This window comes from Leuciscus leuciscus (genome assembly GCF_965113295.1).
Source record: "Leuciscus leuciscus genome assembly, chromosome: 22".
In the NCBI taxonomy this organism is placed as follows: Eukaryota; Metazoa; Chordata; class Actinopteri; order Cypriniformes; family Leuciscidae; genus Leuciscus; species Leuciscus leuciscus.
In genome coordinates this window covers 15170143-15195358 of record NC_138746.1, presented here as the reverse complement: position 1 = coordinate 15195358, position 25216 = coordinate 15170143, and the positions used below count along the sequence as shown (strand labels likewise).

At 37.4% G+C, this 25216-nt stretch overlaps 2 protein-coding genes across 2 annotated transcripts in view; both read right to left on the bottom strand.

Moving 5' to 3' along the window:
• The window catches only part of slc24a3 (solute carrier family 24 member 3), a 75458-nt gene extending 70061 nt beyond the window's left edge, over positions 1 to 5397 (bottom strand). Inside the window, exon 1 of the mRNA XM_082154814.1 lies at positions 4968 to 5397. Within this exon, the coding sequence (XP_082010940.1) occupies positions 4968 to 5142 (175 nt within the window). The 5' untranslated portion in view covers positions 5143 to 5397. The remainder of the gene's footprint in view (positions 1 to 4967) is intronic.
• A 16677-nt stretch (positions 5398 to 22074) lies between these two features.
• On the bottom strand, positions 22075 to 23236 carry soul2 (heme-binding protein soul2). Its single transcript, XM_082153171.1, has 4 exons — positions 23082 to 23236; positions 22864 to 22990; positions 22607 to 22775; positions 22075 to 22521 (listed from the first exon to the last, which is right to left on the bottom strand). The coding sequence occupies exons 1-4, from the start codon at positions 23211 to 23213 to the stop codon at positions 22347 to 22349; spliced, it is 603 nt and encodes a 200-aa protein (XP_082009297.1). The 5' UTR covers positions 23214 to 23236; the 3' UTR covers positions 22075 to 22346.
• Positions 23237 to 25216: the final 1980 nt, after the last annotated feature.

The window sequence follows — 25216 nt, the reverse complement described above, 5'->3', positions numbered from 1 at the left end:
TTTGCTAACCCAGAGGAGATATTTTATCTGAATATATATATATATATATATATATATATATATATATATATATATATATATATATATATATATATATATATATATATATATATACTCTTTTCATTTATATGCATTTTATATTAAACATAATTACCAACATGACTTTCATTGAATATTGTATCTAAAGCTAGATTTCTTATGGCCCTGCCTGGAGCACCATTATAAATTTAGATGTTTTTGTCTACATTTTCCTGGTAAAATGATGGGAAGAAAAAAATAACTATAGATTTCCAAATCCCGTCCAAATCAGTACATGGCATCACAGATGTCCTCTGGTAATAATTTGACTCAAGCCGTTTGAAAAACTAATCTTGTCCAAATAGTGCAAGAGAGAGATAAGGGTATTGAGAAATGAGAGCGAGAGAGCGAGAGAGAGAAAGAAAGAAAATGGGGGGCACAAGAAATGATGTAAATAAATAAATGGATCAATCAATCAATAAAATCAGTGCCTAAAAAAAAAAAAACAATAAAGAAGCTCAGAGGCCTGACTAGCTGGCCCAAATGCAGGCAGCATGTCTGTCAGAGCCAGTCAGCAACTGACAGAGAAGTCACTTTATATCAGTGTCTGTTCTGGCTGGCAGGCCACTCAGCACAGTTCTCCCTGCCTTTATCATTCCCTATTCTTCCCTCCAAATCCACCTCTTCACTTTCTCCACTTCTTTTCATTTGCTTTCCATCGTGGCATTTGCAAAATAGCAGCTTCCTATATATATGAACACACTGTACATGTAAATTAAATGATCTATCCGGACCATTTCATCCAACAGCCTTAAAGGAGTCATATGATGCAATTTCATGTTTTCCTTTTTCTTTAGTGTGTCATGTAGCTGTTTATCCATGTATACGACCTGCCAAGTTGTAAAGCTCAAAGTCTCCCACAAAAAGATTTATTCTATCTAAAAGATAAGGCAGATCCAGCTAAAACACCTCGATTGAATTCTTCCTCACATGCCTACGTCCCTATGTGGAAATACCGTATTTGCATAATGCCGACCAAATGCATACGCGAAGAAAGAAGGCATGACTTCAGTTATCTCCACCATGTCGACAACGCCGCCAAGACTGTGTGTTTCTATGCGAAAGCAAAAGCACTTTATTTGGCCTTCCGAAAGAGGACGCAATTAGGAATCAGTGGTTAAGATTTATTTACAACACTGTTCCAGAACAGTACAACCCAAAAGTTTGTGTGCGTGCAGCGCATTTTACACAGGACAGTTTCCTTAACCTGGGAGGGCACAAAAATGTATATTTTAATACGCATATTGTTTATCATTCTTACAATCAAAATTGCAGATATGGATTTATGTTTGCAAACGTAGTATTCTCTGTTCTCAGCTTATAACTTGTGGTATAAAGATGACAAACATAGTTGCACTACGTGTTCTGTTTTACACTGTCAGCTGAACTGCGACTTGTGTACTGTAAATACAGACGAGTATCAGGTTCAGATCGATCGGCTTAGTCATCTGCATTTTCAGAATCTGACTCGGCCTCAAACTAATATGGTAAAACTGATGACATTGTTAACTGTCTTTATAATTGCTTAAGAAACTGAAGCTTGCGATTATGGTAAGGGGTGTTACATTTCCGACACACGCTTGAGGTGTTCGGCCAATCACAACACACTGGGTCAGCTGGCCAATCAGAGCAAACTACGCTTTTCGGAAAGAAGGGTCTTTGTAGAAATTGACGTGTTTTAGAAAGACTAGGCATGGAGGAGCTCCATTAATGAACAGTATGTGAAAGATAATGTATTTTTTGAACATTAAAGCATTCTATTACACGCAATACTCAAAAAAACGATCTTTGAAAATAGAATTAAATGACCCTTTTAATGTAATGTACAGAGCTGTCAAGATTATGTTATACAACAAGATTATCTTTAAATGCGGTGCCCTTAAGGGAACATGCAGAGTATTATATGAAAAGATCTTTTGTATGTCAGGGTATATGACAGATGTACACATCCAGAATGGTTTTCAAAAGGGATATATTTAATAGTAAAATTATTATGAAGAGTCATTAATTTTGTGCTGAGTTGCACAGATACGAATGGACAGATGGAGTTTGTGTGGACGGATTCAGATTGCACGGTATCATGGATCAGGGAGCGGACAAATCTAGGCAAGCTGATAAGAAAAGCTCCCATGACAATATTTGCCAACTTTTAAGGAGACAACTTAATGCAAGCCCTACAATGTCGCTATAATGTAAACATGAGTGGTAGAAATGCTTTTAACAAGCAAGCCTGTGAAGGAAAAAGGTACAGACACTGTTAATGTCTCTGAGATTAACTGCCACATTGTCCTGACTCAAGTTTTAACAAATTGGTGATGATGCACATTATGTTATAATATATAGAGATGACTGAGATCATCAAGGATCCCTGGGTCAGCTAACGATAATTTATGTTCAGCTCTAAAGAACTCCTTCAGTGTTTGTGAATCAGTGGGTAAACCACCACTGGCTTACTACAATCCATTATGGATCAGAACCCAAACTTTATCAGCATTGTGGGAGAAAACTGCCCTGCGACAGATCAACCTATTATTAAACATAGATGTTCAAAACACTTTACTCAGTACATCAACATCACAAGTACGTAACACTAGAACGATTGTATTTATGACAAAAATGTATCTACCTGTAAATCACAGTGAAATTTAAAAGTGTAAACATGATTATCTTCTAAAACAGCCTTTGATTCTCTAAAATGATTAATAATAATTGTACAGATGTCTCAATAGTTAATTGTTTGATTATGGCTGTCTCAAGTGCTATGTTCTCTAACTGTTAAGTTTGGCTCTCTAAAACAGTTTATAGCTAGTGTCATTACGATTCTCCAAAACGTTATGAGTACAGTTCATTAAAGGTGCTCTAAGCGATGTTGGGTGACGTCACTTCTTGTTGACGTTCGACGTATTGTCAAACAAAACGGAGGCTAGCTCGACCCTCCATACTCCTCATCCCGTCCCCTCCCCCTCCCTTTCGTGCTTTTCCGATGTAAATTCGGGATTTTGCGTGTTCCTTCTCCTTTTACCCTCTTCTTTGCTAACGTCGTCTCTTTGGTGGTGTGTCGGCCATATCAAAATTCAAGAGAATATAATTCTAACGTTAGTCGTTGTCTAGGACATCTCTCCTCTAGCTAACTTCCCTCTTCATGCTTCTCTCTCCTCCACTCACCACACCCCCCTTCATGTGCACTGAGCACTAACCCCCCACCCCCAAATCATTCTTGTCAGTTATTGGCTAGAACTCTGTTTGTTATGTTTCGTGGTGCAGGTTGGCCCAGTTTGTTTTTGTTGCCATTTCTGGAGCCTAGGCTGTCTACAGAGACCGTGTTTTTTTACAGTGTGTTCAGGGGACAGGCAGCTAGCGGATAGTGAGGAGATGTTTGATGTATGTGACAAAAAATGTTTCAGCCTAAAAAACGTGTGACATCGCTTTAGAGCTCCTTTAAAATATTTAAGTCTTAAGTACGGCTAAAATAGTTAATAGTGTATATGACTCTTTAAAAAGTGCGAGCATGCTTATCTAAAACAGTTGTGTATTAAATGTATAATAAAAATGCAAATCGTAAGTTTTCGGCGTTGAATTGCGGGGGTTGTGCATGATTTCATTCCCAGTGCGTAAACATAAAGCTGCCTGTTTTTCATGGCTTGTTGCGCTTACGGTCAAATACACGAAAATATTGTCACAACGTCGGTCTCGCCGCGTATTCACATAAACACATCGGTTATGGCCGTGCTGTCAAAAGTAATGCATGCGATGAATGTTTTTCAGTTTAACGCGTTAAAAATATTTAACGCAATTAATGTTTTGTTCTGCAATTTAGCAATTAAATTCTGTCATCCTTTGGCTAGCGTTACATTATATGATCACCTTCCTCTTCATGCAAATGCTTTTAAACCATTCAAGCGCGACATGACAAAAGAGAACGCGCTGTCTGTGAATGTCCTGCTGACACACACGACACACAGAACGACGCAAGCCAGAATAGACTTCTCTTTCGCGCTTGAACACACGATTATGCCAAAATTTCCGTTTTGTTGAGTATCCTCATAAGAGCAGTGTTAAATAAAGTCTTAAATGAAATGTAAAGAGTTGAGAGAAAAAGGGCACAGGTAAATATAAAATTTATTATGGGCATATGTGATCATTGTTTTAAGTTCACTTAAATTAAAAGTTGTTCTTTTTTGGAGCCTAATAAATGTTAAAATTGATAGGTTTCAATTATACTGTAATGTTGAATGGCGATAATTAATGTTTAAAATATACTGTCTTTATGTTGTTTCTTCATTAATTTGGAGAATAACTGTGAAATTATTACATTATAAAATATTTTAAAAACTTATTAAAAACAAGCTATCTCGTGCAATTACACAAAATGATCCCAATATAAAAACACAAATACACTGAGAGAGCAAACATTAGGTGAGATTTGCAATGGTAATTGAGCAATGTTTATACATGAATAAAAGCCTCGGAAGAAATTATTGATTCCTAGACTTTCAATGGATGGACAATTTTTTTATTTTTTTTTATTTTTTTTATAATATTAAAAATATCTATATGACAGTAGGCAGTTCTTCCCTGTGGTGTTGAAAATCAATACATTTCAAGGTATTAAAGTAATTTCATAACAAAACTAGTGTTGGGTGCCACAAATTTTTGAAAAATTTCAAAGGGTGCCTTGGCTGAAAAAAGGTTGGGAAACACTGCATTATGGAACAGTTAAGAGTGATTCTGCATGTTTCCCTTTAAAAGTCGGTGCAATGTTGCGAGTAGGCTACGGTTCTCTACTAAAACAGTTCCGAGTGCGAGTATGATTCTCCCGTAAAACTTTCCATTACCCCCCTCCGCTTTCACAAACACACATTCCTGACAAATACTGAACCGAAACTCACCGGATTTCTCGGCCAAACTAGACAAGCCGGACACCGCCAGCAGCAGCAGCCCGATGAAGCACATCTGTCCCCCGAACAACTCCTTGCGCTTTTTCCTCCGTGCTTTGATCTTCTTCTGCTGGAGCATCACTTGCAGCGGTCGAGTCCACACGCGAACACACGCATCCCCATCCATCACCACAGCTCGACACAGCTACAAATGTGACAAATACAGACAGATATGGAGCGACTGGGAGTTTTAAGCCTGAAGATTAAACGCCGAACGACTGACGTGTGCTTGTTGCGTTGGCGTGAATAGTCCACTATATTACTTCAAATTGTAATGTGGTGAAATAAAGATGCTGCGCGCGCCCCATGGATGCGTCAGTTTGGTGCCAGTTCTCTCAGGACACAAACTGCTGCTGCTGAGAGAGATTGAGGATGTAGAGGAGGAGAGAGCGCGAGAGGGAGGGGTGAAAGTAAGGAAGTGAACGCAGTCAGAGAGAGAGAGAGAGAGAGAGAGAGAGAGAGAGAGAGAGAGAGAGAGAGAGAGAGAGAGAAACTGGAACGCAGCTGTTCTAGTGATGAGTCGTTCGCGAACGAGTCGGACTCGGCTCGGCTCATTTAAGTCAACGATGGGAGTCGACTCGACTCGGCTCGATTTAATATGTTTTCTTTTTCCTTTTTTCATCACTAATGCGTTGTTCATTAATAGTAATGCATCACTAGTTTTAATAGTGAACAGTAGACTACCTGGTATGAAGTCCATGCATTGAGCAAGAGAGAGAGAGAGAGAGAGAGAGAGAGAGAGAGAGAGAGAGAGAGAGAGAGAGAGAGAGAGAGAGAGAGATGGAACGAGGGTCAGTTGTTGGTGGGTTTAAAACAGTGGTTCTCAACCGGTGGGGACGCGGCCCACTAGGGGGCCCCAGTGATCCTCCAGGGGCCGTGAGATAACTTAAAATTAATTTAAATATATTAATATAATTAATTAATTGTATTATTAATACGTTAATCCAGCTCCATATATTTTTGCAAAGTATGTTTGCAAAAATATATCTTAGTCTGATTAACCGCAAACAAACCCTTTGCTCATTGCCACCCTTGCATTTTGCTGGTTTGTTAGCTGATACATGACATAACATATGCTGTCATGAATTACTGTCAGTGTCAAACTACAAATCTTAAAAAAAAACACAATGTTTTATGAACATCACTATAATTGACACTAAACAACATGCGCCGTAAATACTAGGCCTGGGCTAGGCCTATATAGTGGAGAGCGGGGCTACAGTGTAATAGTTGTCACAAGGTGTAGCCAAATTAGAAATGACCGTAAGGTTTTTTGTCAAAAGTCCAATTACACAAATATTTGTTTTCTCTACAGCATGTAATTTGGTATGATGGTTTCCAACATCTAGTAGTTCAAAAGCTTCTTGATTTTTTTTTGTTGTAAATTCTGTTCTCAAAAACAACAAAAGATTTTTGCTATAGATGTTGGGTAAAATAAAACCACACTAGAATATGTTCAGACTTACATTCAGTCTTTTAGTAAACTATATAATGAAGTTACTTTGTTCTCAGGACAAGGTTATTTTTCATAAATAAACAGATTGGGGCAAGTTGTCACATTTGTTATTGGTAATTTTTGTTTTAAATGTTATACATTTATACAATCAGGTTAATATTTGACCAAAACAATAATTTTATATTTTGTACTGTATCTCTGTTTACTAGCAGATTCAATTGTTTCAACTTACCCCATATAGTGAGACAACAGAGGTCACTGTCTGTTAAATGAACTGTATCTTTTTCATCTATTCTCACCAGCTATAGAGTCAGAGCAGTGCCACGGACCTAATGAGTATTTTCTTATCATGCATCATGTACTTGCTTGCTGAGTTTGTCTCAACTCAAACCTCAAAACCACACAGCTGCAAATCTTGCAGCTATTGCCTTTTATATACTTTACCTGGATTGAATTTTTCCCCCCTCCCTGAAATATGTTAAACACTGCAGGGAAGGAGCTGCTTGGTGCTCTGTGTTCCCTTCATCAAATACTGAGCACTGTTCGAGCCAGCACTGTGTCAGCAGCTGGGTCGGCTCGCACTGACCACATGGCTTGACATCTAATGCCAATGCTAAGACAACAATGCACTTTTTTAGGGAGGGAAGTGAAAAGGGGGCGATGGGCCTATTGTATTAAACTGGACCACAATGCAATGACAGATTGGGTGTAATCTCTGTCCATATAGCTGAAGACTTTACAGAGTTTCAGATTCTCCAGTGGGACGGGCCGAATGTTCGGTTTTTGCAATCAATTTGCATTAGCAAAGGCAGAGTGGGACAATATTGTTTGGTTATTTTACCTAACATTTACACAGGGTGGTGGATTAAAACAAGGCAGCGTCAGCTCTTCAGCCACTGTTTACCCAGTATATGTGACATTGGTCCTTTTCTAGCCCCCCTTCTTTGTACGCTTTCATCTATAGCTTGTGATCTGTTCTTCACCTGTTTCTCTCCCCCCTCTCTCTTTCTCTCTGGCATGAATCAGTGTGTAATTCCGTTTGTCTTTTGATGTGCTATTAGCCTCATATTGTCTTGATGTTCTATATCCATCTGTGTTGTAATTGTTTACCAATAAAAAAATAAAAAATCCACGCCTTTGATCACCAAAGTCGGTTCTTTAATATGCATTTAAAAAAGTCTGAATGCAGCAGGCAGAATCACTATGTAAATATCACGTGTTTCATGAGAACCGTTAGATGCCGTAGGTGCGGATTTTCCATAATGACATGAGTGACTCACAATGACGGTAACATCTTTGAATGAAAACCCCTTGATCGATGGTCACAGTGTCAACCGTTAGCCCCCATGACCTAAACCAGATTTACAGTTATTATAGATTTGCATTCGTTCTGTCCATTCATGCTCCCAAGTTATTTAAGTGTCTGTATAAATACCTCTTGAAATATTCCATCTTTAATGAAATAAGTGTTTAATAGCAGTTTTCCCTTTGCCAACTGTTGGTTAAAAACGGCAAGTACAATGTGATGGATGGAGAAACATTCTGTGTTTGGTTAACCCTGAGATAATTGTCTGAGATCATCTTGCGTCATCATATAGAGATGTGAGATGATTGGCTCACAACAATGCATTACTATTTTGTATAAACCTCTATATTTCAAATAGGGATCCATACAATCATACTAAAGTAATGCAGACTGTTTTGAACATTGGTCAGGTCACTGATATGAAAAGTTTCCTCACATGCACCTTGTCATTCATCCATCTGGGTACATCTCTTTATTTGTTTCTCTCACCAATTTACTAAGTAACTTTGATTTAGAAGAGATTAGCGCATTATTATACAAAAGAGCATAGTAATTTTCCATCCCTTCCTAAAAGTGTCTCAGCGACTCAGTCTCTGTCTTCAGTCAGATGTAACATCCATTAGAAATAGGACTCAAAACATTATTAATGCATTTAACCATTTTTCTGCCTTCAGTTTGGCAAAATATATCAAACTGTGTGATATCATAAATCCATTTTATACACAGTTCATTCACATGCTTTAGATCAGGATGGCTATATCAGTTTGTTTTGCAACACAGTAATAATTAATAATAGTAATAATCTGATTAGAGCCTTGCAGATACATTTTATATCAATTTGTAGGCATAATGAAAACAAACTGACACATTTCTATCAATAAAAAAGACAAGCATTGTGAAGTGACACAGATAATATTTTACCTGTGGCATTTCACAGCTGTCATTTCATGATATCAACAGCTAAGAAAAAGAGGCTGCCTCACTTACAGTAGATAACATAATTTTTCTTATAACGTATTCATTTCTATCGGCCACACATGATTGAAGCCCAATCAATAACAAAGTGAAACAGTGGGATTTAGAGGGACCAGAGGCCACATTTAGAGAATGTTTGAATTAAAAATGATCTGGCATCCTAATTACAAACAAAGAGATGATTATTAGCACACTCTTTCAGGTGAGTGGGCAAATTTCGCATTTACTCTGTGCAACTGGATATAGATAAACTGAGGCAAAGGCTTCAGCTGAGAGCAAGACAAATTACTCAAGGACACACAGATGTGCTCTGATTCACCGTCAAGGACACAGAGAAAAGGACATAGATATGGATTAGCAATATATTATCATGGAATAGATCTCCATCTCTCTTCTATATAATTAGATATATAATTTCACCATCTAACAATTATTTGAATGAACTTATTGTTAACTTAAATACTGTACATGCATGCAAAGACTATGGTTTTCTATGTGGGAATCAAACTGATTCTCCCTCCTTGATGTTCAGTCTTCTAACGATTTTGCTTTGGCATTTAAAAGAACAAATACTTCAAATAAATTGTATTGATTTCTACTATGATGTCCCCAGAAAGTGTCAATTTCTGTTTGTCTTTGATGTTGTTTGATGGCCCCTCCTTTGATATAACTATCTCCAAAATGGTTCATCTATGTCTTTACAATTCACATTACGTAAAAGACATATACTTATGCATACACAATCAGGCCATATTTTTTTTTTTAGAGAGTGAGAGAGAGAGATGAGAAAATCATTCTTAATGAACAGCCAGGATTACTTTCTCGCACGCACAAAAACACATGCAGACACAAATTTTCTGCCTCTTTCTATTTTTTTTTGTTTTTCTTAAAGCTAATCCACTGCAGCTATTTGCACTTGTTCATAAATTGACACCTTTTCCCCTCCTCCTCCTGCACTGAAATTAGTGAGAGGTGGTTTCTGGGTAGTTGACCTGAGGTTAAAAACATCTCTGTGTAATATGGTGTGATGCTCTCTGGATGCTTAATCCTCCTGGGCTTTGAGGGATTATTCTCTCTTTTTCTATCTCCTGTGCTTTCTCGTTGACTCAGTCCTTCCGTTATCAAGCACATTCATCCCTCCGTTGTCTAACCTCACAAGATTCATTCAAAACATTTGATGTCTAACATCCAAGCATTTTATGTATATGTATCCTGCTTTTCTGTAAATTAACTATAAAAGACGCCCACCGACAGACACACACAATCAAAGCTTTAGCAATTAGCCAGTGATTTATTTCAAAGTTTCCATGATCGATATTACCCAATCCACACTGCTCCTAAAACAGCTCTCATCTCTGTTAAACTTGAGCTTAATAACCGTAATTGAGAATCCTATTTCAATCCTATTCACCCCAGTTCAATCTCACACACTGTCATCTAAATCCTCTCATCATCTTCCAAACCACTTCAAGTTTTCACTGTCAAGTTTATTTACTTTTTTTTTTCTTCAAGAGTGCATTAAAGTATTCTGTTTCTGAAAAAGAGCCCTTCTTTTCTTTTAAACGAGCCTCGATTTTCCACTGTCAAGTTATCAATTCCCTCATCACATCAAAGATCTGTGGTGATTACTGTAACTCATGCCTGTCTCCCCAGTGGGGGACAAAAGACACCTATTGACACACACATCATTCACAATGTCAATATGGATAGCCAGTGCTACCAGAGAAGCCCTATTATGGAACTTCAGACGAAAAGAAAGAAAGAATCACAGTTTTCATACTAATATATTTACGAATGTGTCCTTAACATACACTACAATTCAAATGTTTACTGTTTTTTTTTTTTTTTTTTTTTTTTGGATGCATTGAATTGGCCAAAAGTGACAGTAAAGACTTTTACATTTTCAAAAATATATACATTTCAAATAATCATTTGAACTTTCTATTCATAAAAAAAATCGGGATTTTTTTTTATATCATTATTTCTACATAAATATTTAGCAGAACAACTGTTTTCAGCAGAAATGTCTCTTGAGCACCAAATCAGCATATCATTTCTGAAGGATCATGTGACACTGAAGACTAACGGCTGCTTTGTCATAGTAGGAATACTGTATATTACATAAAAAAATATTTAAAATAGAAAAAATTTTCTATTATAAAACTGTTTTCACTGTATTTTTTATCAAATGCAGCCTTGGTGAGCAGAAGAGACTTTTTTAATACAATTAAAAACGGTATAGAACAATATTTGTCCAAAGAATCAGGATTTGTTTTAGGGATAATCCATTTTTAAGTGCTATAATCGGGTCCCCGGTGCATCTAAACACCCAGAAAACGTGAAAAGTGCACACGATCTCATGAAAGTGCGTATCTATAGCACAAATTTAATTTCTCGTGCCATTTATACGCCAAAAATAGTTTTTGCGTGCAAATGTTACGCACTGTAAACCCCTTGGGTATAGGATTAGGGGTGTGGAGTGCATGAGTATTACACGCCATAAAGTGCGTATCATATGCACGCGAAAACTGCGTATCATATGTATCCAAAAACTATTTGGCGTATAAATGATACGAGAAATATAATTAGTGCTATAGATACACACTTTCATGACAACCCAGTAACTTTGTTTTGGTAAGTCTTTCTCTGCAAGCATGTCAAAAAACAAGCCAATCAGATTTCGCTCCCTTTCTGACATAGGAAGGGGGATCTTATTATAATATTACTGCCCCTTAATCTGCACGTTTCCACCCACGGCCTGCCATTTGGTTTTCGCAACAACAACAACAACAGTGGAACCAGTTCTAACTCTATGGAAAAAATTCGAGCAAAGCATGCAAAGCATGCATGCATGGCTGCACAGACGAGCACAGAACACTGTTTGACCAAAACATGTCACTGCTGTCTTATAAAGACCTCAGGGAATTGTGTCATCTTGTGTAAAAGTTCAGCATGACGGTACAGACGACGAGATGAATCAATGTATTTTCCACAACAACTACATAAATATATCCACTAACCATTCAGAAACGTCCATGTGTGTCTAAAAGTTGCAACCTCTTCCTGAGTCTCTCCATATAAGGCTGCACTCCGCTACTGGTTAATTCTGAGATTTGACTGAGGCCCCGTCCACACTACTGCGTTTTCGTTTAAAAACGGAGACCTTTTGCTACGTTTGCACCTCCCGTCCACACTAAAACGGCAAAAACGGAGACCCAAAACGGAGAAGTTTAGAAACGCTGCCGACCCGTTTTTCGTTTTGAATCTCCGGAGGGCGTTTTAGTGTGGACGGGTCAAAACGGAGGACTTTAGAAACGATGACGTAGTAGAGACTCACGCTCGGCTCTATAATTGGGTGTCATCAGTCATGGCGTATATCTTTGCTAGCAGCTGTTGTGCAAGTAAATTCTGCATTTTACAATGCTATAACTGCCTACATGCGCCGGAGGCAAGCTATCATTCGAGCGATCTGTGACAATTCCTGTGTGCAGCGGCAGTATCGACCGTACATGGAGCGTCGGTTTTGGGTTAACCCGGGAAGAACCAGCGCATGGTGGGATAATTTTATCAATAAGTTGTGTTTACACCGGCACGCGCATGCCCAGTGTTGGTGAATGGTCACGTGATCCGCGTTTTCAGTCGTTTTAATGTGGACGGAGATCAGTTCTAATACGCAGCTAAAACGCTGGTGTGGACGGAGATCGTATTCGTTTTAATTCTCCGTTTCTAAACGAAAACGCAGTAGTGTGGACGGGGCCTGAGTAAAGCCCCTGTTCTGAAGTGGGAGCAGCAGCTCATTTGCATTTAAAGGGACACACAAAAATGGCGTGTTTTTGCTCACACCCAAAAAGGGGCAACTTTGACAAGCTATAGATAGGCCTATCTAGACACCATAGATTTATATTACATCTTGTGAAAAGGGACATAATGTGTCACCTTCAAAGAAAAAGTTCAGATTGTCGTGCCGCTAAGAAGTCACTCTGCATCACATTTTTTATTCAATCTTTTTTTTTTTTTTTTTTTTAAAAAGTTGTTGAAAAAGAATGGATCATTTTTGTCATATGGAATCAACCCAAATGATAATTTAACTTTGAAACACATCTGGTTTAGCCTCCAAAGCTGGTTCTGATATATACAGACAGATTATTTGGGGCATTTTAATAAATACAACCACTTTTCTGCACACCCTTAATTCAAATACATGTAAACAACACATTTTTTGAGAAAATGAAAAGTTACTCTGCACAAGAGTTACAAGAGATATTGATTTGGAGAGGAGTATAGTATGCTGCTGCCACTGATGTGCTTTTCCACAAACCAGCACCGACAGTCATCCATGGGGACGCCACAATCCAGGCTCTATTCTAAGAATGTATTATTGTCTTTGGTTTCTCTATATTAGGAAAGGATACATTACCTCTAACCAAAGTCAAGCCAAGGACAGACAGCGGGTGGCAGAGGAACAGAAACTAGAATTTGCCCCCAGACAAGAAAGGGACGGTGGGGGAGCTGCCCCTTGACGGCTCTCAATTAGACAGTTCACCAGGAGGAAAGACAAGTAGGACAGACAGATGGAAATAGAAAGGTAAGGGACATGCACAGGGGTGATGTCACTTACTAGAGTCGAATAGGTGACCTGTTTGGGGGAAATACAACACTGATCGGCAAGTGAAGGTGTCTGTGTAGAGCACTGAGAACACAATCAATAGCATTACCACTTCTTTCTGACGACATATCTCTAAGAAGCAGAACCTGATTTCACAGAGTGCAACATGTTCCTGGAACAACATTCCAATCAACCAATCAGATTTTAGGGACAAGTTACAGTTTGTCAAGTTTAGGGGTTAGGTGCTTTTACATCAGTGTTATTCCCTCTGATTTTAGGGATAACTTATTGGTTAGGTTTAGGGGAAGGGATATGGTTAGGATTACATTTTTGGACAGGAATGTTGCTCCAGGATCAACTAAATATATTGATAGGAACGTGACTAACTCAGCAAAATCAGGACATGCCTCTAAGAATGCGCTTGTCAACTGTTGAGTGAACCATTTTCAATATCTAAAATCAAATGTGACCTTTGCAAAAAAACTAAAAAGGTCCACTGTGTTTTTTAATCTGCTGTTCATTAAGGTTAAGTTAATTTGCTGATGATACAAAAGATCAGATCTTTCTAATATCACGTGACCTACTTCTGCTTTTTTTACATACAGACCTGTGCTGTACTGATCTTTAAAAGTGTATGTTAGTGTATATTTTTATCATTATATCTTGTAGCAGGCGGATTGAGACACTTGTGGACCCTTAAACTTTATCAAAGGTTCAGATAGAGGACAAACAGCCCTGAGGGAAAGGATGCTGGGGAAGGACAAGTCCAGAATATTCAATTAAAGTGTGGTACATTGTACAGCAAGCACTCTGTCTTAATATAGCACCTCAAAAGATTATGATTAATAAATGAAGAGCCTGATGCAGTGTTTTCATGCTTTTCCCCAGAATGACGAACACTACAAGAAGTCTCAATTACAAACGCACTTTTTTTTTCCCCTATCACCTTCCATTGACTTTTATTGTTTGCATGAGCTAATAATATTTTCTAACCTAACTCTAAAACCAAGCCCCATAGAAACCTTTTTTGCGACATTATTTTATATATTTATTGAGCAATTTACATGACAGGGACTGTAATAGGAACCACAATGAAAAACCTGACCAGAATCATCGCACAGATTTTACATAGACAACTAACAAATAAAAACAATTCTTTCAATGTAAGTTTATTTAGGCTTAAAATAATCATAAAAATACACAAAATATATTCATCATTAAAAAAAAATTTTATAAAAAAATTTAAAATCTACTTTTTTTTGTCAGGTAAAAACTTCCATAATAGTTTTCATCATCACATTATCTTGCAGAAAATAAAAATAAAAATAATGGTCCATTTATCAAAAGAACAATGAATGATGAAAAATGTTATGCAACAGTGTTTTTCAGTCTCACACAAACCAATACCCCTATAACTCAATTTCATATGCTCTTTGTACAATACAAAGCGCTTGCCTAAGGAGAATTCCTGATATAGAACAAAACATTCAAAGAAACACTATTTTCATTTATGTTTATGTGTATTAATAACTGCTGTTATAAAATCATGGAGGAAGTAATGTATGAAAATCTTAATATGCCTACAATTTTCAATCTGCACAATCTGTTTATGTTATTGAATGTTTGGCCAGCATCCTGTTCATGTCAAACTAAAAGATCAGAGAAAAAGAGTGGGATGAACTGGACCAAATGTAACATTTGGGCTGATCTAGTCGAAATTTTCTGAGAATTGTTAATCTCTTATTCTGATACATTAAAAAAAAAAGTAAGCAGTGGATATGTAATATTGTATTGCCTAATGTTACGATCACATGCTCAGAGACAGCAATCAATTTACAATTTATATAATACTATTAGTTCATTGCGTAATTTTTATAGATACTTACTAATAATCTAGCAACCTATTCATATTTATAATATTTATTTCATCTGCATGGGCGTGGCATTAAAATTAATTTACAGCTGAGTCAGGAGGCGGTTTGCACACCATGTTACCACACCGACTACACAGGTTTACCGCGTTTTGTTTACTCTGCTCCAAATCTAAAATCCCAGTATCAACCAATCCAATCTATCATAAGTCTTTAATAAAAGTGGCACACTGGAGCACAGCATGAGTGTTAGTGATGATGGAGCCAGGTGGATACTGAAAGCTGAGTCTGGAGTCTTCTGACATTTGTCCCAAAGTCTCTCTAATCCTCAACCAAGTCACACGAGAAAACTCATCATTTAATCCCTGCTGCTGGAAATAACTGTGACCTCACTGCAGAACCTTGCATTATCTGGTTTTCAGAGAAGTGGCTTCTGGTTGTGAAAATTTAGCATTTGTGGAAGTCTGACTTGCATCTTAAGAGGATGCTGCATCTTTACAATCACGTATGTCAAATTTTTAGGTTGTTTTAATAAATTGCAGGATAAGATACAGTTTTGATGCACTGCACATTTGAAGTTTCATTCTATTGGTAACATTTACATTTACACTATTTGTTCACTGTTCATTTATATTTTTTCATTACTACTACTGTTTATTTATTTTATTTATTTATTTATTTATACTTATTAAAATTAAATGTTAAAAATGTATATGTAAAATGAAAATTGATCAAGAGTAGTAAATGCTGTAAAAGTAAATTTGAAATCGCTGGTTTTTCTGACATCACAAACTACCTTGTAACCAATCACGTCAACATGCCGGCGGGCTTTAGCATATACTGTGATTCAAAGCAGGGGAGTCTCAAGAGAAGCCATACTGGTATATTTTTCTGTTGATATGAAAAATTGGGTATATTTAGCAATATAGTGTTTGAATTATGTATATGATGTATATAATGATGTTATGTCATGATGAACTATGTTCAAACCGTTTCTAAGGATGCTACATTTTAAAAGGCAGACTGAGATTGCAATGGGAACATGGTTTGTGTAACATCAGCAACACATTATGAGCTGTTTGATCATCAAGCAAAAGGCTAATATTAATTACCGTTATGTGTCCCACGTTGTACAGAGTGATACCTTTGTGCAGCATTTACAATAGTTACTTGAGTAAAAGTTGACAGAGTGGATCTCTGAGCTGGTGTGAGTGAGGGGAGGCGGGGCTAATTTGCATATTCATGAATCCGCTTATACTAAATGAAGCAAGGCTGTAGAGTTACATTCAAGCTCTTTTAAGGCATTATAAATGTTTTTTCACAGAAAAAAAAAAAAACATTTAATATGTCATTTTGGTGATCAAAGATGAGTTTTAAGGGATACAAATATTGATTACAGGTGGGCGGTATGACCAAAATTCTGTTTCACGGTATGACTAATTTTATTTCACGGTAATGATATATTTCACGATATTATTTATATCTGTAGTTATTCTCGAAAAATCGACAAAAAGGGCTTTGTATAATAAATAAACCCAAATACTTTAGAAATGAAAAGTACACAGTCTTTTTTATTTGGTAAATTATTTCTTTGGTAAACTATTTTTAATAGCTAAATATAGTAAACAAAACACTCTCATCAACTTTTAGATGAACTGCCCCCAACTGATTGATATTAAATACAACTCATAGGTGCAATTCAACTTTAAATAAAGTGTTGCTGAATAATTGTTCAATCTCATGTTATTGCTTTACTTCATCAATCAGTTTATAATATCTGAATATTTTATATTGAACTATTCTATTCATAATAAATTAGTGACTTCCTTTTAATTTGGTAGGATATTAGTAGATACTAGTTATGTTTAAATGTTTACTCGGTACATTTTTGCCATGTCTGCTACAGGGGGACTTTAAATATTACATTTGAGGTGCCTTTGGGTTTTGGGCTGGTTGAAAATCTGAAACTGAATTATACTCATTAAAATCTGCACCAGTGCATCTATAAGAAAATGCAATTTCCCTTTAATAAATTCCCCATTGGCTGTGGATTTTTTTAAACCCTGGTCTTAGATACAGCCAGAGTCCAACCAATCAGAAGGAAAAGCAAAGCTGGGTGCTGATAAATCCAAAGAATACCTGTCTTCCACCACTTCCACTGTTCTCTAAAAACCAAACCTGACTGGACAAGTAGAAGCCCTGCAGGCAGACAATGAGATTGTATGTGTTTGGACAGTCCTCTGTCCTCTAAGAAAATCACTGTACCCTGGTGTTGCATTGGGTGGAAAGAAAGAAAGAGAGAGAGGGGGGGAGAGAGAGAGAGGGAGAGAAAATGTGACATCATACAAGGTCTGTTTAATATGCGTGCAAACTGGGTGTGCAGTCAGACAATAATGTGATGTCACAGTAAACATTATTAATGCATAGGACCTAGTGAGACGCAAAATTAAATTTTTGTTAGAAAAAATACATACATACACCCAACGTGTGTGTATCATGTATATCATGTTTTATGGGGACATTCCATAGACATAATGAATGTGCAGATTTTATTCAAGCATTCCTGATAAATAGAGTAAATGCATGTGCAATCTTGGACAGTCTTTCTTGTCGTCTTATATGCACATAGTGATATTAGCCAATTTTTTTACAGCTACTCACTGTTTTTTTTTGTTTTTTTTTGGTCATGACTCAAGAGTATTCAACACTAGTGGGAACATGCTGTAGACAAAATATTTATAATTGAAAGATATGATTCATTATACTTAAATTGTCAACAAAGTATAATTTTAATTGTGACTGGGATTTCAACGCTCTTGTATTGTGAGAAAAGCCTCTAAACATTTTAGCTTCAAGTCAAGCAGAGATATTGTCCTTAAATTTTAATGAAAGCTGAGTGGATGCTTATGACAAAAAATGTTATGATAAAATCCTCAACATGTCTTTTGGAAAAACTCTAATCTATAATTCATTACTCTAAACTCAGAGATTCACAAATGGGGAAGCTTCCAAATTGGCTGAGTGATCAAGGTAAGGGGATGGGAAGGGATAGCGCTGACCCTCCAGAAATCCAAGGGTTGCTATGAGCTCTGCTGTTCTACATGCTGACATCCATTATGCTGTAGGAACACAACAGACATAATAGCACTTCCTCTTAAGCACTGTAATGGAGGAAGTGTGAGCCTAGTGATTACTATATCACAATAGTCTGACACCACTTGCAAGAAGCAAGAACATTTGATCTTTTGAACAAAACAGTTCACATGCTCAGTGTTACAAATATGCTTATTTGATTAGTCACTTAGAAATAGTGCAGAACTGTATACATTAAATAATAATTATTTTCCACCATGTTTCACATTTAATTCAGATTTCAATATGGTCTCAGGCTTTTGGACATCACAGCATTTACATACTCTATATTCACATGTATATACACTCTATGTATGACAGTCAATCTCGTTATGTATCACAGTCCAATTGTTATGTATGTCGCAGATGGTTAAAAAATTATTAATAGAAATGAGAATCCATTGGGGCCAAACTTTAGTCGAGATTTGCTGCCTCAGCATCTGAGCTCCAGTGACAGCCATGAGTTTCAGCTCTTTTTGTGGTTTGGTGGCCTCGAGTTTAGCACATCATCAATTATAAACAGTATGGGGTAATCATGAGGGACATTTTAATACGAAACAACATAAAAAAAATTGAAAAAACTTTTGTTCTTGGCTGAAAGTTACTGTATTTTTAATCATCTGTTATGTAAAAGATGAAAACAACTCATGGGAAAAGCAGAGAGCACATTGACTACGTGTTTTGGACCTAAAAATGAATGAAGAGAGAGAGAGAAAGAGACATAAGCCAATCAACAGATGGGTGTAAAAACAGATTATGTGTAATGGACGTAGGCCAATAAGAGCTGCGAGTGTAAACCTGGTGCTAGGGGCTGCGGTCTTTAGCGTCTTTGTTACGCCCGACTCCCACGCCAGAGACCCCGGTTGGAATCCCGCCTGGTTGAGTAGGACCAGTTACACAGACATATCAAACGGCTGGCAGAAGCATGATGATACTATATGGTTAAAACTCTCTTGAAATGCACAACTGCTCTTGCATTCCTACATTGCCTTATCTGACAGCATAGAGCTCCAGCCATTTTCTCAGGAAACTGGCCCGTCTCTGATAAGATTAATTCCCATGAGCCAGTCCAAACAGGCTTTTGGCTTGAGCCTCCACACCAAGAACATCATCCAAAACAGGGCAGATTAAAATTCACAAGCCTGCAAACATATGCTGACATAACCTTACAAGTCAGACAGGCTTTTATTGGACACATTCAAGTGGCACACACAAGCCCAGACAGAATTTTAAAATAAAAATGTGCCGACAAATTAGATAATTAAGCTGTTTTTCCAATGTATCATAACTAGTCTCTTATTTATTGTGAGCGGCCAAACATCTCCCATCCTCCATATATATATATGCTGGATGAGTATGCACTGATTTCCAAGCATACAATATAATACCTGAATAAGCTCTAGTGTTAAATGAACTGCAGAACACAACAGTCATTAGGCCTGCTGATGAAAATACCACTCTATAAGTAAGTAGTCACGCCAAGTTCTCTATGACTCATAAAAACACATCTAGGGTTATTACAGATCTGACTTCACTGAAGCATAATTATGTTTTTTGAAGAACATGGCTGACTTCTTGCTATAGAAATGTAGCCATGGAAACAGTGAATGTGTGTTGAGGGGCATTGAGTGTCCAGCTTCCCATGGTGAGAGCTGAGGCATGCTGGGTAGTGGATTTTGTTCTGACATTGCTAGGAACTGCCCACACGTTCTTCTAGCTCAAACTTCTTCTAGAAACAACAGCATATTTAGCAATAATGCATATGGGTAAGGAATTTTTTATGAAAACTGGACATGCACAAATTGAGTAGATTAATTTGATACCGTATGTGTTGTGGAGTGCTATACTATGTGATATAGAAGAGGTATTAGAGAAAGAACGAGTCAGTGCTGCCACCTAGTGTACAATAATATAAAACTGCATGCATCTTCACATGTTTAGCGCTGTTAAATACAGGACTTTTACAAGACTGCTGTTAAATACAGGACATACTGTATTTGCTTTCAGTGGTCATTGATTCAGCCCTGTTTACACCGGGTATTACGGTGCGTTTTGGTCGATCGGATCACAAGTAGGGTAGATAAGGGAGACACATACCTGTTTACTCCTGGTGTTTTAATCTTTTAGTCTCTTTGTCCACTTTCAAACACTTCTGTCCTAATTTCTTCGAAGTGGAGGGTCTATGGGCGGGTAAATGTATGGCCTTTTTCAGATCTTTCGATCTAATGGACAAAACAAGCTCGTGCAATTTACATATGAACGCGCACGGAGACAACGAAAAAACATACAGAGAGCAGTAGCTTACCTTTCTGCTCTGACAGCCGCAAGACCACACCAAATGCAGTGAGTGGGTATATTAGACATCAGGAATAGTGAGAGAACATTGTGCTTACGTTTTTCGTCTTCAAACCAAACTTGGGTCTCCAGTCGACAAAGTTAAAATCCCATCTGACTAGCGCACTTCCCATAGGCCTAATGTTTGCATTAGGTCAGGCAGAGAGTATGTGGTCTTTTGAAGCTGTTGGAAACACATTCGACCACATGAGCATTTACACTACGAAAGCAATCCGGTTGAATGCGTTTTCGACTACCTCTGAAAGTGGTCGAAAGTGGATAAGAGCAAAACGTTTTTAGACCCTATTTACACCTGTTGTCCACTTCTGATCCAATCGACCAAAACGCATCTTAATACCAGGTGTAAACAGGGCCTATTTTATGGCATGTTTCAATGTGATGAAAATAGTAGGCCTAAGCCAGTCTGTCATTGTGTTTTGTAAGTTGCTTATAATGAAAAGTTTTATGTAAGGTAAGCTCATTTTTGACTTGGTTTCAATGTTGGTATGCTAACGACTCTATGACATTTAACCAGCCAGAGAGAGCAAGTTTTCAGAGAGACACAACTACAGAGTTTGCTCTCTCTCAGGTGAGGTTGCTGGCACATTTTGTGGAAGAATTGCAGAGTGGAACTGCAGAGGTGGGAAAATGCAGCCTCATCACATTTCCCCGTTCTGCTAGAGAAGATACGACTAATTAAACTGATTCCAGATCAGTCACCGTGACAAAACGTCTCAGGTGGGCTGACCCAGTTTTCCTTACAGCAAGTACACTATATACACATGAGGGGAAACCCCATCAACAAACAATCACACAAACACAATGTTGTAGGCCTAAGAATCCCAGATCACACGGACGCAAAACAACTCTTTCACTATTTTATGTTAGGACACTTAATATGCACATGGCTGCAAAAAAACAAAAATGTTGCTGCTTTTTTACACGTTTTGAATGTTGAATGCATAGTTTTATACTAACTCACAAGCTGGAAGATTCACATTCACAACATTACATTTCTTTAGTGTCTATTAATGACAATCACAATCTCATAGTTTCATTAACAGCCTAAAGACAGTTGTGGATCACCAGTTGGACTGGTTTAAGTGGGTGGAGTTATAATATGAACAATAGCTGAGGAGAAACATGATGACCCCATTCTGATCATTCTTAAACCTGTTTCTCTTGTATTTTAAAAACTTTAAGTATTTTGTGTATCTTGTATTTTCTAAATAGGTCATTTATCTTCTGCTTATTGAAATGCACTTATGCAGTTTTCATTAATTTGATACCTCTATCAGTCAATAAGTAAGTAGGTGAATTAATTTGAAGAAAAACAGAATGCCTTCCAATGAAACGTATAATAAAAAAGTACAAAAATGTTTTGAAGAAAGTCAAAAGTTTTATTTTCAAATCATTTTCAGTGTGAACCTACAGAGGTAGAAGATCTCACATTGCACTTTATAATCCCGTCATACAACTCAAATGTGCTTCTACACTTAGATTGCACAATAGATTGCACCAAATAACATTAATACAATGATTAAGACTGTAACGTGAACACGATATAAATGTTTTCCCCATTTATATGTAAGTAAATCTTGAACAGACAAGAACTTAAAAGTAGGAATAAGGAACAGAACTATCTGGATCCTCAGGGTGCACGAACCCAAACTTCATTGTGCCTGTTGATCAAATCCCAGGGTGCGTCATAGCCAGCTGCATCAAACCTGTTTTCAATAAACTCCTTTCCTGCAGCCCTGAGGTCTTCCTTAAGCTTCTGCGCATTCTCTAAGGCGTCTTGATCAGAAGCCAAACCACTAAATGACCTGTAATGCCCAGCAATGAGAGAATGTTTAAATGGGAAACAGTAAATTAAGTTTTTGACTGTCGTTCTTTAAAGAAATGACTAACCTGACATAGACAGTACCGCCTGGTACAACAGTTTTTCTGATGGCCGTATCGATGGGTTCAGGGATGTTTGAGTCAGATTGAAAGAAGGAAATGGACACCTGTCTCTCCCCCATTCCATCAGCTTCCTTCACCGACACCACCACAGGCCTGGTCATAGCAATCTCCTTACCTGAGAAGTAAAATTACAGTGAAATAAGATGAGTGATCCAAATGAACAAAGGATTATTTTCTCCATCAAAACCGTGAAGCTTACTTACTCTCATTGTTTTGTCCTTGATTAAAATAATACAGTTTCCAAAATCCATCCTTTATATCACTCTGGCTGGTACTCGCAATATCAGTGGAAATCCAATAGCTCACGTCGTAGCTGCGCTCCTCAAATCCCTTTTTGTTTATTAACACAATGATACAACATTTTATAATAAACCAAATTTTAAATATTCCAAACTAAAAAAAAGAAAAGTCGTAGGCCTACCTGATATTCATTTACCAGGGTGTACATGGGACACTCACGTCCATGACAAAACCAGGGCGCTTCCCAACATTCTGTATATGGGAGACCTATAAGAACCAGGAGACACAGAGCTGCAGGTAGAGTCCTCGCCATTGCACTGCAAGATCCTAATATTGTCACAGGTTGTTTGTGTACTGCGCTCTAGTGTCATCAAAGAGACACACCCCTCAACATTTCAAAGAATTCTCCCTACCCTCCCCACTAAATTACCATCTATGACACCAAGGAAACAACTGACCTGCTACACTTCATTCTTCCATGAAAATCAATGATGAAAGAACAGTAGATATTTCCCATGCATTTACAAAGGATAGGGCATAACAAATTATATAAACTCACCAGAAAAGCATTAAAGCACAATGACAGATTAAGTGAATAATGACAAACTCAGCAGCATTGTGTCCTTGAGCAAGGCACTTCATCATTAGTAACTCCAGTAATAAGTGTACTGTAAATTGCTTTGAATAAAAGTGTCAATTAAATTACTAGAAATGAGTAATTATTAAATTGACTAAACTGGCAAAGCTCGCTTAATAGTGTCAGCTGGAATCACCAGAGTTATATAAATGAAGGGGAAAAAAGTGGAACGTTTCCTCATAAATAATTTGCCTCTTTAATTCAAAATAAAAGTGGTAAGATGAAAAGCAGCTCAACCGGTGCGAGCCTTAATTCACTTGAAAGTGATCCATGCAGAGTTCTTCTAGCACTAATCATAAAACAAAAGCAGAATCATAAAGGAAATAGCTCAGCACATTTAAGACCACATATCCCTCCATAAATGTATCAGTTTAAGGTTGTTAATCATAAGCTTTAATGACGTTAAATGGTGGCTGCGGCTCAGGTGAGATGTCTAAATCTCGTTCATTTTCACTGTTAGATGAAGCTATACAAGAAATAGATGTTCAAAATGTGCAATTTATTAACTAGGTTATAAAAGTTTGTGGTATAATAAGGCATCAGAAATTGCCCTTACATAGACACCTGTCCTTCCAGAACCAATTCATCTGAACAATTTAAGATGTCCTCTGGCCCACATCTTAGACAGAACCTAAAGCAAGTCATTTTCCAAAACTGTGTTTTGTTTTGTTAACTGACCTCTGTGTTGTGACAAACCTATAGGCCTACAGATCTTCGTAGATCCACGTCATCCAAACTGTGCTTTTACCTGCTTATGAACACAAACCTACGGAGCCCCTAAAGGGACCTTCGCTAAAGTTTCCCGTGAGCACGTGAAAGTCTGTAAATTTTTATTTTTGCAAAGGTCGTGTGTGGACTAGATTAAAAACGAATGAATGAATTCATTCATTGTCTTCTGATTCACCTCTCCGTTTTGATATGTATTTTAATCAAATAATGGCTTATAATGACTAGGTGAAAACATCGTTTTTTCATGCAGTGGTTAATTTTGAGATTTTGGGCCAGTTTGCTCCCTTAACATGTAAGCTTTCATGTCAATAAAAAATATGTCAACATTACACATTAAGGTGGTTATTTCATTATATTTTGTCAACTTGCGCCTAGTTTCTACCGGAAATCACCAAAAGTTAGCATTCTAACGCGAGCTCTCGTGCCGTATCCATCAACAGAAACATGTCATGCCTGTTGTAAAGCTCTCAGTGTCCTACACAGCGCTGTCTAGTCCAAATATGGGCATTTGCCGGGGAATATACAGCCGAAAACCATCTGATTGGTCGATGTGAATTTCCTACTACGTGATTTGCGCTTCTGCTTCCTTGTTTATTCTCCGCCTGAGAGAAAATGCCGACAAACGCCGAAATCAGCCCATAAACGTTCACAGAAAAGACGGCAATGCCCGTCAGGCATGGACATTTAGACTGTAAACAGACAGGGAGATGTTTATTAGATTCAATTAGTCATAGATGGACATACAACAAACATGGACAGTTCGTTTGCAGTTTTTGTGACTGTTGTTATGCTCACACTCAGAGTCAGATATATCCACTTCAGTAGCACCTACAAGCACCAACTTTTCCAGTCTTATGCTTAACTATATTTTGAAGGCTTTTATCGAGGGATTTGTTGATATATCATTCCTATCCTGAGTTTTTCACACACAAAACAAAAAAAAACATGGA

Coding starts and splice junctions, on each gene's coding strand:
- soul2 (XM_082153171.1), bottom strand. CDS start 23,213: ATGGCGAGGACTCTACCTGCAGCTCTGTGTCTCCTGGTTCTTATAGGT. Junction 22,991..23,081: donor CCCTGGTAAATGAATATCAG/GTAGGCCTACGA, acceptor ATAAACAAAAAG/GGATTTGAGGAGCGCAGCTA. Junction 22,776..22,863: donor TCAAGGACAAAACAATGAGA/GTAAGTAAGCTT, acceptor TTTACTTCTCAG/GTAAGGAGATTGCTATGACC.